Source organism: Coturnix japonica, chromosome 3 (genome assembly GCF_001577835.2).
Source record: "Coturnix japonica isolate 7356 chromosome 3, Coturnix japonica 2.1, whole genome shotgun sequence".
Lineage (NCBI taxonomy): Eukaryota > Metazoa > Chordata > Aves > Galliformes > Phasianidae > Coturnix > Coturnix japonica.
The window spans coordinates 32,033,290-32,052,949 of NC_029518.1; the positions used below are offsets into that span (position 1 = coordinate 32,033,290).

At 39.6% G+C, this 19,660-nt stretch overlaps 1 protein-coding gene across 3 annotated transcripts in view; it reads left to right on the forward strand.

Annotated features, from left to right (window-relative positions):
• Nucleotides 1-19,660, forward strand: part of PLD5 (phospholipase D family member 5) — a 160,943-nt gene that overhangs the window by 108,350 nt on the left and 32,933 nt on the right. For all 3 annotated transcript variants that reach the window (XM_015857803.2, XM_015857804.2, XM_015857805.1), the window contains one exon: nt 12,724-12,851. In XM_015857803.2, coding sequence (XP_015713289.1) covers nt 12,724-12,851 — 128 coding nt within the window. The remainder of the gene's footprint in view (nt 1-12,723; nt 12,852-19,660) is intronic.

The window sequence follows — 19,660 nt, forward strand, 5'->3', positions numbered from 1 at the left end:
ACTCATTTGTTTTCCAGTATCTGTAGCTGCTGTTTAAAAGAACCATAATTAACGGGAACGCATCTGACTTGATGAATTAAGATTATATTCACTCTAAGGCATTTCTAACATGCTAGATNAGTAGAAACAATGGCATAATTCTGCTTTAAAATCTTTAATTGAAAAAGTCTTTCACAGTTGATCGGTATTTTTGTATATATTTGCTGTTTGCAAATTTGTTTGCATTGAAGTCTGTTACCAGTGCGTGTGTATTCATGGATTTTGTGGAAATGGGTGATTGTGTTTTGTAAGTTCCAGAACAGTTAGAAGTGTTGATAATCCAGTCATTTTGTGAAAAGTCATGTTGCTTTTGTTTAGTGATAAGTAGTCAGGTGCATTATCTCAGGTTCACACCACAGAAAATATCTCCAAATCTTGTTTGATAATTTGCACGGATGGTTTTTGTATGACAATAGTGGTTTGAATCACTGACACTTTTTGGCACAGAGAAACCAATAACAGATGGCATTAGACAAAATTAGTTATGACATTTCTACAACATATAGATTGCATGCAAGTTCCTACCTACTGTTACTGGAAGAGCTGGTAAGAGCTGCCAAGACTGTATGAGCTCAAAAAACATTTGTTAGGTAGCTGTGCTCCACCTGTGAAAGTGTTGGTACCCTGTGCTCTGTCTTAGTTGCAAAAGCACTGGTGCTGTCTGATCCCAAAAAGTGATGATAGCCAATGATATTTTATGTAGGGGTTCAAAGAAAACGATATATTTTATCTCTGATGAATTTTGTCTGCTCATCTAGGTCGCGGATGTTTCTTGTCCGCTTGAAACTTGACTGATTTCTTAGAACTGTGCTTTGATCTGTCACTGCTGACTTAGCATAGAATCACAGAATGTCTTGGGTTGGAAAGGACATTGACGATAATCCAGTTCCAACCCTCCTGCTGTGGGCAGGGTTGTTACCCATCAGATCAGACTGACCAGGGCACTATCCAGCCTTTCTGTAGATTTCATATATTAATTTTCAATGTAACCTTAGATTTCTATAGGGCTCAGGTGTTTTATAAATTTTTATACAGTCTAGTGGTTGGAACTGAAATTACGTTAAGATTACTCTGAAGTAACTCATCTGGAAGTAAAGATCCCAGAATGATATTTCTATGTTACTCTCCATCATTTCCATCTCTCTTCACCCATTCTTACAGAGTGATATCTCTAATGCTGACACTTATGAAGAGAATGCATTCAGCAAATTTTCTGTCCTTCAGACAGAATATTAAATGCATATAGTGAACAGATATTAACATCTAGTGCATAAATTTATAGTTACTTGCATCTCTCAAAATGAAACAGATTTCTGCTCCTGATGATTTTAACCTAAGGAGCCATGTATGCATACAGTGATGTGAAGAATATCAGTGAAGTTACAGGACTGCATAATATCTATGCTAAGGTTCAAGATTATGTCAGCAGTTTGTTATTAAGGTCACAATGCCTTTCAGAAATAACACTTTTCATGCAAATGGTCACTGAGCAAATTTTTCCAGCCGTTAAGGTAAGAAACAAACTGAGGGTATATTGTCTGCCTTGGTGGAGTAATCACAACTGCATGCTTATGCAAGGAGCATAATAGAAACGAGTAAAATATTCTGTTTTCCCTTTTTATTCCTTCAGCAATCTGTAGATTCCAGACTCCCCTGTGATGAAATTTAGAAATCTGTCATTTTGTTTGATCTTTCAAGAAACACTTTTGAGTCTGTTTGTCTTTTTGTCATCCACAAAGCACTACATGCAGAGCAACGTTCTGCAGCTTTAATATCCATTGTTTCTTGAAATCTTTTTTTACTTGTTTTATTTATTTCAACAGTTAACATATCTAAGTGCATTTTCTTTCATTTTGTCTTCTTTCATTTCTGTTTTTTTGATTACTTTGATCTCTTGAACCCTAGTCTGTTGGACTAAATGATCTTGTAGGTCCTTTCCAACCTTATGATTCTATGATTCAAATACGCTTATTGAAGGATGCAATTTAAAAACTAATACTCTTCTTTAGCCTGGTTTATAACTGTATTTGTATCATCGCTTGGAAGAGATGGGTTGTGGTAACATTAAATGTTAACACTGAGCCTCTATTAAAATGTTTTTGAGTATTTCCAGGAAACCAGTACAGATTTTTCTCTTTGGCTTTTCATTTCCTCTTAGCATACAGCCTTGGGATATGAAGGCCTTCTTCCTGAAATCAAGTATTACCAGGAGGGGCTTGAGAGATGGAGGCATCAGCATTACAAAGACAGATTAAGTATAGAGTGGTCTTCCTTGCAGGGGCTTTTTTGATAGTTTCAGCTTGAATTGATGCTATGTATTCCTCAAAAGAAATAAAGAGCTGATACTCCACTTTTGCATTCCCTAATATGTGAAACATAAATTTGTGGTGTGGAAAAAACACATTCTTTTTATCATGTCTTTTTATGCCATGAAACTATTTATAGCTATGATGTCAGTTGAATATGACACTCTTCTTCCCACTGGACCCTATCAAATTTAACACGCAGGGGTACTTATGCTCATGTAAGCATGTGTATAGTATTTTATTTTGCTATAATTTCCATTGCATAGTCTCATCTTTTGCTTAATGAGCACTGATCAAGACTCAATCTGTAGACAGCCTTTTTCTCTTTTCTATGGTGTTAATGCTTAAATAAGTGTGCTTCATTAATATTCAAGAATAAACTTTCATAGTTATCACAGAGGAGGAATAACTTAGTTCCCATTTTGCGTATGAGGAAATGACACAGAGATAAGTGCCAAGACATCCATTTACTTTGTCAGTTTGTGACATGCACAATTTGTGGGGTTTTTTTGTTTGTTTGTTTCATTTTGTTTCTTTTAGTTGTGTTCATGAGGTGTTTAGACATAGTGCTGGGGGACGTGGTTTAGTGGGAAATATTGGTGATACGTGGACAATATGCATCAGCGTCATTGTGAATAAAATTAGACCCCAAGAGCTCAAGTTAAGTCTTTGGAATATGAAATTTGCAGCTGTCCTGTGTTGCCTTCTTTCACACAGAGCAGCTCTCTGGAACATCAACTGTGGGATCTGAAAATTCTAGGCACTTTGAAACAGCTTAAAATATGAGACTATTCTTTTTTCTCTTGAAGCCTAGCCTTATTTGCTCCATTTTGCTTTTTGTAACCCATGAGAGAGGTCCTTCAGCAGCAGACTGCTTTATTGCAAGGCCTTCCCTTGCAGAACTGTTTCCTGTGCTTTGTATGACCTTGTTAACTGCTGACAGTTTGACCTTTCATTGAATCTAGTTGATTTTCCCTTATATCTTTTCCCTTACACTCTAATCCCTCAGGCTTCACTTCCAGATAGCTTCTTCAGATGAGCCTCTGAAATAATGACAGCACTTATTCCTGCAGTTTAGAGTGAGTGCTTTGAAGGGATTGGCATCAAGTCCATGATGTGATTGTTGGGACTAGAAGTGTGTGCGCTATCTTCTGACTTCACTTTCACAGGGATTCCAGTGTAAGGAATTCTACAGACCTGGTTGTTGAAGGTGTCATGAGGGAGTAATGTTGGATCTTTATTCCTGTCCTTCACAGACAGTTGCTGACATTTACAAAGAAGAAATGAGATGACACCTGTGGTCCAGTCCTTCAGGACATTAAGCTCCTCTGTGATTTCAGTGTGCTGTTGCTTATTTTTTGAATGTGCAGTGCATTTGCCCTTCACTCAGTTACTGACAGAATCTTTGGAGTTGTGACTTCCTTTTATTTTGCTTTCTAGGCTTCAAATAGGCTGCTGGTATAAAAGTCAAGTTGTGTTAAAAAGCTGCTAACTGACAAGCTATTGATTTGTGGACCATGTGTATTTCCTCAGAGACAAAGCATTTTTTTCCTTACATACTTTCTATTTTTTCTCAGTGCACTGTATGGATTTTTCTACTTATGGCCAACAGCTGGGGAATTGTATGGCTGTCCCTTTGAAATTTCTTCATTTTAGTGTGTGAAGTACCTCTGTAGCCAAAGCAGAATGCTAAAGTCTTCACAAATGCATCCAGACAGGTCAGAGGCAATAATAAATTAAGTGTGAGACACTTGAGCCAGATAGAGCAGAGCTGCAGAGGCTATTCTGCATACTTACTTCTATTAAAGAAGAAACTATAGAAGTGCTGTGTTCTTGTAAAAACCTTAGATCCAGCTTCAGTTGTTTTTTGAGACTAAGAAAACAATAAAACACTCACAGAGTCCGAATCTGCAGCAACTGCCTGTAATCTGACTACCTGAGAGTTGTACATCCTCTATTAACACTTGCAGGAGTTTTGGCGAATGCAAAATAAAATTAGGACCAAACTGGGTACCCCAAAACTGTGCATACTCTTAAAACTCCAATAAAAATCATTCTTTCTTTTCCACAGACTTTTGTGCTAAGGCTTGTAGAATGTATCATGTTACTTATGTAGTTAGAGAACAAGATATATTCCTCAAGTAATGAGAGAATGAGGGAGTGAATGAATAACTGAGCAGTGGATGAGTGGGTGAGAGTGTAAGGATGAACTAAGGCTGAAGTGGGAGAGTGTCAAGAATGATGCTGGGAGGAAAGTAACGGGGCAGGTGGAATAAAAAGTAGGTCTACAAGAATCATTCTATGATTTAATGAGGAGTTAACCAGATGAAAGAGGAAAGGAACAGAAAACTGAGTAATTTACTTAGGAATACATCAGAAAAGAATGCTGGTAAGAGGCCAGGCATGTGCTTGGTGGGCTTGTGACAAGGTAGCTGGAAGTACAATTGGAATTCTGATAGCAGTGATCTGGGGAAAAAAGTAGAAAAGTAAAAGGCTGATTTGGCAAGGTGATAGAATGGGATCAAAGAAAAGAGTTAAGGGAAGATGCTGAGAGAGAATGAGTAGTAAAAATAAATGGCTGCACCACTAGCAGACCTGGGTTAGTGCTGTCTGTGCCTCTGTTTTGCTTAAATGACTGTGGCTACATCACCCTGTTCCTCTGGCTTTTTGTAGCTTTGATAATACTTGGGAGCTGCTCTGAGCGTCAGTTAATGCAAGTGCAGGAAAAAAATGAATTCTATTTTGGAGGAGCATCTTAGAACCAAAACCACTGCCCTTTGTGGAAGTATGCTCTGTCCTCACCTTTTTGCATGTCCCACAGTACACTTTATCATCTAGATTTGAGATTTCTCCTTGATGGAAGGGAAATCAACATCAGCCAGAGCAGAACTGCAGGTGTCTGAAGACATTTTGGGTTACTGCTAGTCAGCATTTAGAAGTGACTGCTGATAATGTTGAAAGATTTAGAATTTATAAATACCAGAATTAAATAAGGTTACTAAAAAAAAAAAATTAAAAAAAAAAATTAAAAAAAAATTCATTCATTCCTAGGGGTTGTGATTCTCATTCCTTGTGTAAGATGAAACAGTGTCCCTGTATTCTAGGATGTTTAATCTAGGAAATACATAAAGGAATCTAGTTCTTCATAATGCTAATCCAAGTAAAGAATCTTTGAAAGTGGAAAGTGCATGACTTTACTAGTCTCTGTTATATTTAAAATAGCTTTCTTTTATAGTAAAAACTCATGCATTTATAATTAGGAAAAGGAAAAAAAGTCACAATCAAGCTTCAGTAAATGCTTTTATTGATAGTATAATAGTCTTCCTTTAAGTGATAATATGCTTTGTTGCCTGAATCAGCCAAGAAAGGAAATAATTTTACCCAATCTGTAAAGCAATCACTTTTATAGCTTCATCTAGTCAGTGAGCAGCGTACTCTCCCAATAACAGAAGGCAAAAAAAAAGATGTGGAAATTAAAATTACAGATATATATTCTATCAAACTTTGTTGTACAACAGTTATCTTACAGACTCTGTCTGCTTTCCTGTGGAAAATGGGGCAAAGAAAATTCCATAATGACAGGTGAAAATCTTACCTAAAAATTCAAGTGCACACCATGGGATTTTAGAAGACAAAACAGGGAGAACAGAAAGAACATTGCAGTGCAAATGATTAAAAAAAACAGAAAACAAAACCCAACAAAGGATGGCATTATAAATGGTCTCAATTCTTCTCTGCTCTGTCATATTTGGCATGGTTTGCCTACCTTGTATTAAAATGGACCTCAGGTGTTTTGTTCAGTGATTCAGAAATGTTTATTTGGTGTGAGTAGGTTTTACAAAGAAATGTTGTCAGACCTCTCTTTCATTCCTCTTGTGCCATGGAAAGAAACATTCTGGGTTTTTGTCAGGTTTTCTACTGAAGAAATCAAAGGGCACAGCAGTCAGTGTAAAATGCATTCACGTGGGTGAGAACTGTAATGCTGTGATGCTGAACTCTGTCTAGAGCAATGTACTTAGCTGAGAAATTGGTATTTTGATTACATGGACAAGCAACAAAGGCCGACATTTGAAATCTTGGAAACCATTGTTGTGGTGTATTTGGATAAATGTTGCCTTGGGAACTAACTAGCTCCCAAGATGTCACTGCAGTTAAACAAGCAATTGAAATAAATTAATTCTGACCTTTTCTTTGTTCTCAAGAATCTGTTGTTCTGCATACCGTGAGCAAACTCTGCACACACATGCATCCCCTGGTAGGTCTTCTCTGGATCTTCTGTGTCAGTCTGAACCATTGTGCAAGCATGCAGGAAATGTCACCGCAATCCAATATCAATATTACCCTCATATTTACTTTAATTGTGTGATGCAAGTGATTATGTGAGGTGAAAGGCAAACATGTACTGGGAAATAGCACCGTGACTGTGTCTGGTTTTGAGAGGAACTGAGGCTCTGCTCACACTGACGTATGTTTAAATGGCAGCACTGATGGAAAGCAGTTCCTAAATCTTGCTGGAGCCACTCATTCCCATCCTTGTGCTGTGCCTTCAATTGTGCCAGAAAAGTTGTTCCCAGCTACATGGTGAACTGGGCTAGTTGAACTGTTCTTCATTTGAACTATTTTATTTAACTAACATTTAATTGTTATATACTTATATTTTTTTAACTCAATCTTTTTTCTGATCCAGTGCATTATTAGGATGCCCAAAAAGTGACTCAGGCACAGCTGAGGAGCTATTGGAGTGAAGGGGTCACTAAAAATGAGATGTGTTCTATTACTGTTAATTTTAAAAAGCAGGATCGAGCAGTTTCTGGGGCTGCATTAGTTCACATACATTATTTTCGTGCACCTAATAGGTGCAAAACAAAGTAAAACCCACTGGTGTGAACATTGATGTTTACTGTCCCTGATCACACAGCCCTGAGCATAGCAGCATGTTGTGGTCTGTCAAGGGAAGCAGCCAAGGAGCTGGCTGGGTGCCTGGAGAGGGGGCTGGGAAGGCAACTTGTCAGGGACAGAGGCCTCTCTGATCACACCGGTATCTCCACAAGGAGATCCCTGACTGCAGCCCATCTGCTCAGGGAAGAGCTCTCCTAGCAGCCTCCAAGCTACAGCCCGGCTTGGACACACGAGCTGGCTGGGGAGCGTGCCAGCAGAGCTGAGCGCTTTCTGTGTGTCCTCTCTGAACCACCCACACTGCAGCTCTGGGTCTGTGAGCCCGTCCAGTTCAATTCCAGGGGCAACTGCAGGCACTCACATCTCTCCAGTGATGAACTGGAGGGGCCCATGGGGCTGCAGCTGGCGATTCTTTTTCTGTGTGTTGAATTCCTCAAAGCTGTCCTTGCATCAGGAACTACAAGATGATGTAACGTAAGGCAGCAAGCAATCCAGTAATTTTCCATGATAAGGTCTCAAACAGAAGTAGACCCATTTACTGAACCAATGCTGTTTAGAGATGCTGTATGTGCTTGTTGTTTATGTACATCAGCAGAGTGGGAATTTCACGCAGTAAGAGGACATTTTTGTCTGGAAGGCAGTTTGCTACAGTTTAAGACAGACAATATAAGGTCAAGGTATTGTGACAACTAGCTGCAGTAAGTAGTTTCTCTTGGTTTTGTTGGCCTTGTACTAGAACGCAATTTCTCTGTGTAACAGTTATTTCATTTTTGTATGTATGCGGCAGTTGCATATGGAGCTGATAAAGAAAATATATGTATGATGTTGTATTGTTTTGATTTGCATGGGTTTGAACCGGTGAATAGTACGTAATCCCAGAATGTCAGGATCAGTCCTGGTTGTTTGCAAGAAGGAGGGGTGTGTGAGAGAGAAACAGGGAAGTTCATAAGCTAAACAGCTGATGTGCACTGAAGGTACTGCCGTGCATCAAAGATTTCCCTAAAAGTCCATGAGTGTTCTCTGTAATATAAGTCTGAATCATTAATCCTTCTGCAACCAGGCAGGCTTTGAAATTACATTTCAAATCCAATATTCCATGAAGAGCAAGAAATAGTAAATAGTCTGTTTTGCCTTTTAATCATTCAGAGGCAAAAACAACTTTGTGTTGTCAAGTTGTGCATTCCTCTGCTTTTGTACTTGTCCTCCTCTGAGCACTGGCAGGTCACACTAATGGAGCTTCTGGAACAGCTCCAGAGGTTTTGCAGTCAGTTAAGAAGAAAGCGTAAAGGTTTCTGGGGAGCTGATCCTCTGCCGGGATTTCTTGTGTCTGCACACTACAGGGCAACTACTCTGCCACTGGGCAGGGGGTGGAAAGTTCTGGATCTCTGTCTCAGTAGAATGAAGCTTTATTTTTATTTATAGGTGTACTTTGTCTTGTGGCTGAAAGCAAGTAAGTAAAATTGAAACATCTATTGTATAATGTAAGGAAGTGTTCACTTTGAAAATATGTACATCTACATAGATGAGTGGACACACGTTTATATTTCCTAGAGAGCAAATTGTATTTAAAACAATAAGTTAGAGGTCTAGGGGTAATAAAGGATCTGTTGAGCTCTGAGTCGCACACTAACAGCATCACAGCTGATCTGAAAAGTCAAAGTAGCTGGAGGAGGACAGCTGCTCCCTGACACAACAGCAGCACAGTGTGAAGTGCATAGTGCTCCCACCTGCATGTGAGTGATTGAGCACCCCTGTGCTCAAGTATATGCGAGACTTGTGAGCTCTAGATTTCCTGGTATGGGCTGGGTAAGTCTGCTCTTGGCTCTAGCTTGAGGCCACAGTCCTCAGCTCAAATATATGGATCAAAATGAATATTTTTGTGCCAAGTGAAAGCCAGCAGCAATGCAAAGCAAATAGGCCATGGCTTAAACCCGTAGATTCCTTTTGAAAGGTCACGTTACTTGTATTCCCAAGCAAACATTTCATAGAAGAGGAAAACAACAGTGCCGTGAGCAAAGGGTATGTAACATGGCGATGAGTGAAGGGACAGCAAAATGGGTAAGCTGAGGAGAGCAGCTGGTCCTCCTGTGGCCTCCTGTGGTGACATGTGGGGAGTGGTGGCTGGGGGATGCACACTGGATTGGATGTAGTGTAGGAAACATTTGCCAGGTTCAAACTGGAAATATTCCAGAGAGCTATAAGCAGCATTTCTTTTACTGCACCACAAACTGTCCCAACATGTGCTCTCGGATTGCTTATCTCTGTTTCTCCCAGCATCTTTTTATTGCTGTGCAGTTTTTTTCTGTCAGGGCTCTCAGGCCTTCATCACTGCTCTGCCTGTGGTGAGTCACCCCTCACTGTTGCTGTAGTTTCCTAGGTACCTCTGTTGGCCCTTGTCTCAATCCATAGACCCTTTCCCTTCCCTTTTTCTTCTTTGGTTTTAAAAACAACCCAGTGAGAGTACGAAAATAGTGAAGGCAGAAAGCCGATTTTAGCCACAGTACAAGCAACACAGCTTCTGTTCCCTAGGCATTAAGTTCACTGGTTCCATGGTGAGCCTCATCTGGTACTGGCACTGCTGATAATTTGCATTTCAGCCTGGTGCTATTCCAGGCTGCATGCAGATGTGGGATCTAAAGCCTCTGTTTTCCTCCACCAGTCTGTGGTATGGACTTGGCTGAGAGGAACCCCTTGCCCGCTGCAGCCTGCCTTGCAGAAAGCCCAGGTGTTCAAGGACAGGGTCCTCTCTGTACACCCCAACCTGGATTCAGCCACTGCTCTGTTCTGGGGTGCAGAACCTTAAGGCCTAGAAGAGAAAGTGCTTGTAGAAATGGCTGCCACTTAAAGCATGCTTTGATACCTACAGTATTATTTCTTCCTTTGGGAAAGGGGCACGCTGCACCAGCCCTTACTATGCACAATTTCGTGAGAAATTCTGAGTGCCAGCACTTTTTTTCTCTAGGCTCTCATCTTGCTCTTTAATGTTTAGTGAACCAAAATTGTTGGATTTATTTTCAAAGAGTCTGGTATCTATGGTAGCAATCAAACCTACAAATTGTGCCTTCTGCTTGAACTCAGTAGACCCAGCTTTGTGTAATTGAGGCTGCGGTATGATAAAGAGTTCTGCTATGATTTCACGTATTGATCAGTCCAATTTAATTTCCTCGTGGGACCTGGACTGTGCTAGGGATGATGGATTGTGTTGAAGGCCCGATAAGCCTATTTTAACAAAACATCTCAAGGGCTTCTACAACAGACGCAATTATCAATACTGATGCATGTTTCCTTTCATCAAAAGTTAAGGGCTCATTAATAGGCTGTACAGCAGCTTCTGCAGCAACACATGCCTTTTTTTTTTTTCCTTAATTATCTTGGAGGTGCTGTTTCCTCAGCCTTGTAAGTGGGCTGTTTCCTGGAGGAAAATAAATCGGGCTCCAGGTTTTGTTTTTAATTGTATGAGTGCTAGCAGTATCTCCTGCACTTCTGTACTCACTATTTTGGAAATCGAAACCTACCTTATGTTTTAGAGCGATAGTCTTGTCCCAGCAATCATACCAATATGTGAACTGCTGCTTATAGCCAGAATTTTGTGTCGAGTTACTGATCCTGGCTACTGTCTTTGATGTTCATGTTGTTGGTAAAACAGTTTACTGCCATGGCTTTGGCAATCAGCATTTCTGTTCAGCACTGAATATTTTTAAAAGGTTTTTATTTTAGGCACTCAGTTATGAGAAGGAAGATCGTTGTTTCTGTTGACAGTGTCACCTTTCCTATTTTAAAATGCTAACACTTCATTTATAAACTATTTGCTGTAGGTGGGCCGTGGGTGTTAAATTCAAACTGCTGTTTAATGTTGCAAATAGGATGTAAGAAAATATGATTGAAGCAAACTGTTATGTTAAACTTGATTTTTAAGCAGTTTCCAGACATGCAGCTAGAAGTTCAGTGCTCTCCAGAGTCACTTGCCTTAGCTAGTAGAGGAATTGCTTTTATTTATTCATCAGAAAACAATCTAATCCATTTAACGCCCCTATGTTTTCTCATTTCTTTACCATTTCACACATGTTATCTCATTAATTAACATAATTCTACTCATTAATACATGGATTGAAAGCAAGAGTGTTCAAAAGGGGGAATGCTTTGTTTCCAGCCTTTCCATTGTTTTCCTTGAACTGAAGAATGTGGATGGGTGATATCTAGAAAAACGGAAGCTTGGCTGGCTGGATCCAAGTATATATAATTGTAGAGACTGTGAGGCATGTTCTTTTTCTTGCTCAATGTCCTGCGTTGTGTGTTTGGTGCTTCACCTGATTTCTTTCTCTTTTCCTGCCTGAATTTCAAGATTCATTCATTCAAGGGAGACTTACAATTTTCAAAATAAAAACAAGAAATATCCAGCACTGGTAATTACAGCTTAAAGCTGAGAATATTTATTACACAGAGAGAAATAAGAAGTTAAAAATATATTTAATTTTCCCCTGAGTGTCCTGGAGTTTTTGAAATTGTAATTTCTTTCGAGATATTATGGAAACACGTGATACTGATGATCACAGAAATGCTTATTGGGAGGCGGCTGGCACTGTTACTGCTTTCCAGTCTACTCCCACTTTGATTCATCAGTCTCATCTCAGCTGTCACACTGGGTTACTGTATATTACCTTTGGCAATAATTAATTCAGATTGATCACCCAATCTTAAATATAAATATTCCTGAAAAAAACTAAACTCACTGAAAAAAGATGATGCTAACAACTGATTGAACTTACCTAAGGTTAAATGTATTTTGGATTTAGAGCTGCAAACAGACTGACAGGGCTGATCCAGGCATTTTCATTCATGATGGAGCCAACATGCTTTTACCTCCTCACATGCAGGTTCTTTGATTCCAGTGGCCTGTGATCCTAATAAAAACCACGCCATTCACATCAGCAGGTTCAGCATTACAGCTAAGCAGCACAAAGCAGTCTCAGTGTACTTCAGGCTGCTGTTTCCTTCTTCACTCCATCGTATTGCCCTCACCTGTTCCACGTGGCAGCCCAATGTACGCTGTGCACTCAAAGCATCGCACAGAGGAAAGGAGCTGAGTTTGCTTTTCAGAAAGGGTTTTTTATTTCAGAGGTCATTATGATATGTGGCAGGTTTGAATTACAGAAGAGATGTTTAAAAATAAACTGGTTTTAGGAACATACAGGAATAAAAGCAATTACCGGATTTTAAGTGAGAGATAAATAAGCAAAGAGGATGTTCCCTTTACCTTTTTATCCCCATAAATTATATGGTAATTAATTATATGTTAATGAAGTCTGATGTTGTGGGACAGTGATGCTTTACCCTCGATTTTAAGCCTTAGTAATACGTTTAATTATGCCCCTCAGCAGTTTATATAGTTGATACCACAGAATGTGAAGTTTCTTCATTTTAATGCTTGCAACTTCTATTCTTTTAAACAATAATATTTATTATTGTGTCCCTAAATTTGTAGGTGCAGAAGTGCTATATATGAACATGTCAGCATATAATGAAGGACGCCTTCAGTCATCTTTCTGGATTGTTGATAAACAGCATGTGTACATTGGAAGTGCAAGCCTGGACTGGAGATCATTGGGACAGGTAATTCATTGGAAAAAGTAACCGTACAGCCTTTAAGCATATAATGTTGTTGAAGCCAACAAGTGGAAATATATTGCTTTCTGTTTCTGATTTGCTGGCTCTTGACTCTTCTGCATTGACAAAAGCATACTGCTGTAATTACTAATTAATTCATTACTAATGAATCAAAACATTTATCCTCAACAGTTATGTTTTGGGATTGGTTGGTTGGCTGTTTTTGAAGCGATTGCCTTCTACTGATGTTTGTGATGACAATGTTGTTTGAAGGTTGTAGTTTCTGGTTTATCAATTAAATATAAACGGTAAGCCTCATCAACCACCAGGGCTGAGGTATTACAATCTGGTGCTATGAAGAAGTAATTAGTCAGTAATGTATGTTGTTGGTCTTTTTGTAGGTACCTGTAGCTTTCTTTTTCCCCTCAAATGTCTCAGAAATGTAAAAGACTGTAATAGTGCAACAGAGCGTAAATGACCATGCGAGATCATAATCAGTTATGTTTAGGGAGTGGAACCTGTGCTTTTCTATTGCACAACAGAGAGAAAAGGAAGCATTCTAGATTGGTAGCGATTAATTTCTATTTAAGAAGTATTTTGGTAATGTGAGCAGGAACATAAAAAAGCCTCATGATTCTGATAACTGTACGGATTGTATAAAGAAGGAGGCGTGTTCGGTATGAAGCTTTTAAGATTTCTTTATAGGATGGGTCTTCTCAGAGTGAAGTAAATCTTTGTTCATATAACATACCTACCTTAAACTGGATGATATTTTAGTATTTTGAATATGATTTCTCATTGTTAATTTTATTGTCTTTTTTGCATATGTTTGGAAATTTTGTTGGTCTTACCATCATATACGGGTAGAATTTTTATGTGGTGATAAGACAAAGCCCAAAGGAATATTTGCACAGAGAAAAAATAAGTACTTCTTGCAAGTTGTTGTTAAAGAAAATATGCTTTCAATTAGCTGAGAAATGTGTGCTGGGGTTTCAAAAGAGCCTAAGGACATGAGATGCTCAGTTTTTGTTGACATCAGGTATGAATATCCAATTTCCTCACCCCAGACTTATAGGTTAATACATCAGAATAACTGTCAGAAAGATCTGATAAGCAGTCCTAAAATAATAATCTGTCTTCAGCTCTTCACTTAAGAGGCAAAGCAAGCACAGAGATCTTCCATTTTATTTTGAGTGCTTTCCTCAAGGACAATTTTCTGGCAGGTGCATAGGGCTCTGTGACGCAATGAGACTCGGTTGGTTTTTGTTCTCAGACTCTTCATGTAGCTGTGCCTGAGGGATCAGGCCCCACTTTCCTCCTCTTCAAGCAGCCTCAAAGAGTACACACCAAGTACAATTGGGAAATAGAGGATCAGGGAGTATCATCCAGAGCCACGCGCTGGCAATGTTGGCAGCAGGATAGAGCTCCTGCATTTCTGCAGTGAAAGCAGGAAGTTCTCTGAAGATGTCACTGCATATTTACTGTTCCATCCTGGCTTTATCTACAAGAAAGGGGCTGTGAAAAGGCAGACTGGGCTGCTGATTACTCACATATGGTCTCTTTAAAAACTCATCTTACTTACAGAGTAACACAACTGTGGATGTTGAATCAGCAAACCACCTGGGCCAGTTTCACTACACCCTGACCGCAAATCACAGGATAAAGTAGGTCTGTGCAATTCTAGAAACATATGGTGCTTTGGCCAATCAAGCACAGCAGTCGTCTTCTCACTCAAAGAAAACATTCCATGTGAGTCAGTCACAGTGTCACCAGCAGCAGCTCTATTCAGCAGCTTTAAGTGTAAATTATTTGAGTACATTCAGACTGACATCTAATAGTATCTGAAATGCGATGAAAAGCTGAAGATTTTAGTTGTGCACAGTTGTCATGCATTTTTTGAATGCCTCCCCTTGTATTTTCTACGTGCATATTTACTGCCTTCTCCCTACTCCGGCTTTGCATACATTCAGGCCACTGCACTGCACTATTCTGATAGGAGCTCCCGCTCCACTGATGTAGCGGTAGTGCTAAAGATGCTCACTTTTAATAATGTACTAAATACAAATAGGTGGCTGTTAGATTTGCTCACCTGTGCAAATGTATTTTCAATTATATTAGGCATGAGGCTGGAGCAACACTCTGCAACCAGGAGAAATTTTTGTGTTCACCTTTCTGAAATTAACAAAAAAAAAAAGATGCATGTCTCAGCAATTGGTTTGGAGTTGTTTACTGTCTGCATATGATGTACGTCTTTCTACAAGAAAATCACTCTTGAGAAACCAACTTTTTTTCCCAATTATTTGTGTCTTTACCAACGTAGTTACTTACAAATTTTCTCACTGCTGTATCCTGCTCAACTCAAACACCCATAGCCTTGCCTTTAGCATGGAAGGAGGTGGTGTTTACTGTAGAATTTACATACACAGACCTGTAGCAGACAAACTATTCTAGCTTGATTTTATTTATTTTATTTATTGTCATAGAGGAGAGTAACTATTTGAAAATCTGAACAATTCAAATAGGAGCTGTGTGTTAACATTTTTGTGCCATCAGGATTGTAATGCACTGCATGAGATCTCCACATCTCCTTCCTCTGGCAGATGATTTTCCCTGGATGCATTATGTGCTCAGGCAGTTCGCATTTGTATTCAGATCAAGTGTTACAAGGCAGGGGTTGCACAGGTAATCTGCAGCAGAGCTGGGAATGGAGCCTGCCTCCACTTCCTGATTTTCAAACCTCACTTAAAAGAAACACATCAAAACAACAACAGCTTTTTGAGCCTGAGCAAGTTTTGTACATTGGCAAATACTCACATTGGGCTACAGTCCCAGAATCTTTACCCTTCTTACCTCTTGCTTTCTGGGGTGCTGGAAGTGTAAACGCTCATTAAATGCTTGGTATTGTAATGTCACAAATCTCAGCACAACAGAATATTTATGCAGGGTTACTGCAGTAGATACAACTTGATTGTATTGTTCTTTCCCTACCTGATACAGCATTGTCCTTTACTTGTGCATCTAAATCTAAAGTTGCAATAATTACTTAACTTTGAACAGCTTCTCTGAAACCAGCACCAGGATTTACACGTACAAAGGTGTCAGATTTCCTTTTACAACAGTTGTGGAGAATTATTCTCTGCATTTATAAGCTTGACACCAGAAATCAATCTCACATGAGGCTGGCTGTTTTGCTGCCATTTTCCTGACATTCCATCACTGACAAGAAGCAGCACTAAGTATTTCCTTTAAAAGCAGTTTTTCTGCTTCATGGAGAGAGAGTTTCATATACTGTGTATATATTACCTACAGAATAACATTTATAGTTGCATATATCCTTGTGCTTTGGCCATTAAAGTTTTAGTACTTACCTGAATCTGAGCTTTGACACTGCCAACAAAACTGACAGCACAGCCTATTACTGAGTTTGCTCAGCATTTTCCATGTAAAACTGTGTTTCAAGTGGGATGCAAGATTTCCAAAACTGTTATTGTTTTGGCTGAAATAATCTCTGCCAGTTATCTGCTTTTGTCTGAAGTCAGACCCTGCAGGCAACTGAAAAATAGGCTTTAGCCTTTCTGAGAAAAGGAATTTACAAAAATGAATGTTTTCTTATTCAAAGTGAAACGTTCTGATCTTTTCTTTGAACAGGTCCAGATTTTGTCAGGGATGTGTCTTTTACTGCTGTTAACAAAATATACCTCATACTCCTCAATCACATCATCTATTGAAAGTTTGCTGTTTGTAGATGGCTAACAGTAATTCTTCAGAAAGTCCTTTTCTGTCTGTCATACTTCATTCCCTGAGCCTCCGTGTGGTTACAGACCTCAGCACGGGGACACTGCTAGAGTACCACTGAAATGCAGAGGTTTAATGGGAGGAGATGAGACCAGAAAGGAGAAGATAAGGGGTTGTCTGGACTGATCTGGACCTCAAGGGACATGGGTTTGGTCTGGATGCTCTGAATAAAGCAACAGCAAGACAGAAAGCCAGCTGGGGAGGGGGATGAGGAACCTGCAGGAGACTGTCACTGCAAGATAATGAGACTGGTGAGGTGTAGGAAGGAAGGAAGGAAGATGCTGAATAACAATGATCCCAGGGAAAACTGAAATTAGCTATGTGAGGAAGCAAGGCAGATTAAATCACAGGACAGGTTTGCTGAAGAGAAAAGATGGAAGCTGCCCAGGTGCTGAGAGCTGTGAGATCAGTTAGGAGGTGAGAAATTGTCTGATGATGTGCTGGGAAAATACAAGTGCGGGTTGTTGAGCAGAATCAGGGACAAGAGGCTGGGAGCAGAGTTTCAGTCAAAAGACAAAGTCTGGGCGTGCAGCGTGGAGGAGCACTGGGAACTGGTGGGTGAGGAATGGGAGCCAAGGGCTGAGAATGTCTCTGCCTCTTCTTGTTCCGGCTCTGGTTTGCACCATCATTTATGTGCTTAACCAAGACATTAAAAGCACCTCAAAATTAATGTCATCAGTAAGCTCCTCTTACTCTTTTTCTTTATCCCACTACAAAAAATCTTAACTGTAGTATTCTGTTTGACTGGGAAATAAACCTTCTACAGTCCTCTGAGCTGGTGAAAATGCTTTTCAAACAGTGAGTGTGTGGTTTCGTCTTGTTGCTTTTCCTGCATTTTGGTTTTTGTTGTTGTTGTTCTGTGTTCTTTTAAATTTTGCTGCACTGAGCCATTCTTTCTGAACAGGGACATAAACCTTAAAAGTTTTCCTGTCTCCTTTAAGATCTGTAGCAGTAAAATAATCTTTCCACCAATCTAGATCCTTTCTTATACATTTTTTAAACTGATAAAATGGTGCAAACACTATAAACTACTCTTTCACTAAGCTGGCAAACCTGGGAGAATTATATAAAGGTAGTCGCTTGTTCTTTGTGGTGCTGTTTGCCCTTTAAAATGTGTCTTAGGAGGCACACTTAGAAGAGGTGGATTGTAAAGAAAAACATTTAAATCACATTTTGTACTTTCTGTCTTATATGAGAGATCTATGTGGTCATCTCTACAACCTCCATCTTCAGCTTCATGGACGTATCTGTTAATTGCTGCAATTGGTGCAGCATCTTCCCAGTGTTGCCTGGCTGTCACCTAAGACGTCAGTCTTGCAACCTTTGAACAAGCCAAGCAAGATCTTTGGGACAAAGCTGGGCAATGTGCTGAAGGATATACTTAAGGTAGAGACACACACTGTCTATTGTTAGTCAGCAAAATGCATGCATCCCTGCTAAAATGTTTGGTTAAGGGCTAAAATTGCACAGATTTACTCCATCAGCTGCTGCCTGTGATTTGCACTAGTAACAATAAAAGGAGCAGTGATGCCATATTCTACTTTATGGTTACTCACAACTTTATGGTTACTACTTGCAAGTGTATGAGTGCAGTTAACATCCACATCTGAAATTCTGAGCTCTCAAACAGGTTGCTGCCTGCTTCTTCCCTGTACTACCTGTAACTGGTAGACTGGCTGTGAACAGCTGGACCACTAAACAAGTGTGTCACATCCAGAGTCCTCCAGTTATTGATAAGACTGAGGTCAGGACCATCAGCTGGGAGGCCACCCCTTTGTTGTACTTCAGCACACAAACTGTTTAGATTGAGCAAAAAAGTGTGTCTTGGCATGCCAGAAAAGGATGGGGTGCTGGAATGAAATGATCTTGGGGGAAAGAAGAAGTAGGCCTGAAAATAAGGTTAAGTTCTTGGCTGGAGAAAGGATCCTAGAAGTAGGGGAAGATCCTGGAGGTCAGGGATCTATGAGAAGATGGAGGCTGGTGATGTCCCCCATAGAATTAAGCTGGCAACAACTGGGAGGTGTGAATGTGAGCAGCCACAAAGCAGAGATGGCCCCAACTTTGTGTTCCAGCACCCCAGGCAAGCAGCCACCTCCCTGAAGGGATGGGAGGTGGCCCAAGGTGGACAGCAAAGAAGTGCGTTCACAATAATTCAGCAGCTAGAAAAGCTGCCTCCTGTCTGCTCTTAGACAAACAACAGTACTCTGTTGGTGGCCTTTTACTTTCTTTCTCAGTACTTTTCTTCTCCTTTGGGGTTATACGTTAGAAATTGCTGATCATATCTGTGTAATCGAAGCTAATCAGAAAAACAGATGCACTGTCCCAGCGCTACGAGGACACAAGCAATGGCTTATTCTATCTGAGGGGCCAGGTTTTATTCAGTGCCTTTGAGATATTAAATAAATTGCACAATAGGGCAAAAATACAGTAATATTAATTTCTGAAGTACAAAAGAGTTGTAGCAATTATGAATTGTCAGTTGCATTTAAATAACTACAAGTAAGTTGCTTAATTCATTTATTCCATTAATAATTCACTCAAAACAAGTCAAATTAGCAGTGTGAAATGACGGAGAGATGACTTAATTATTTTGAAAATGTTTATTAAGCATCTGTAGTTTGAGTAGACAAGCAAAGTTATGCTTCTTACAGAAAACAAGAGTAATCCAGAGCATCCTTACTGTGAAAGTATGCTGGATTCTGATTTGTTCTGAAATTAAGAATGCAGCAGCTAATGGGAAGACAAAATGTACATTTTTTGATTGTGTAAATCTTAAGCAAAAATTGCTTGGTAGTATTTTGCTTTAGTATGAACTAGATTTTGAACTTGGCTGCATGATGGCTTGCAGCAAGATGAGTGCAGGAGCACTTATTTATTTCTCAGACCCTCTCTCTAAGAAAATAGGAGATGAGCAGTAGCTAGATTGCTTCTCTACCATCTTATAGTCCTCTTGTTGCCTGTGACAAATGACCTCTGATAAAACCTAACCTCTTTTTCTTTCTGGTCACTTCGAGATGACA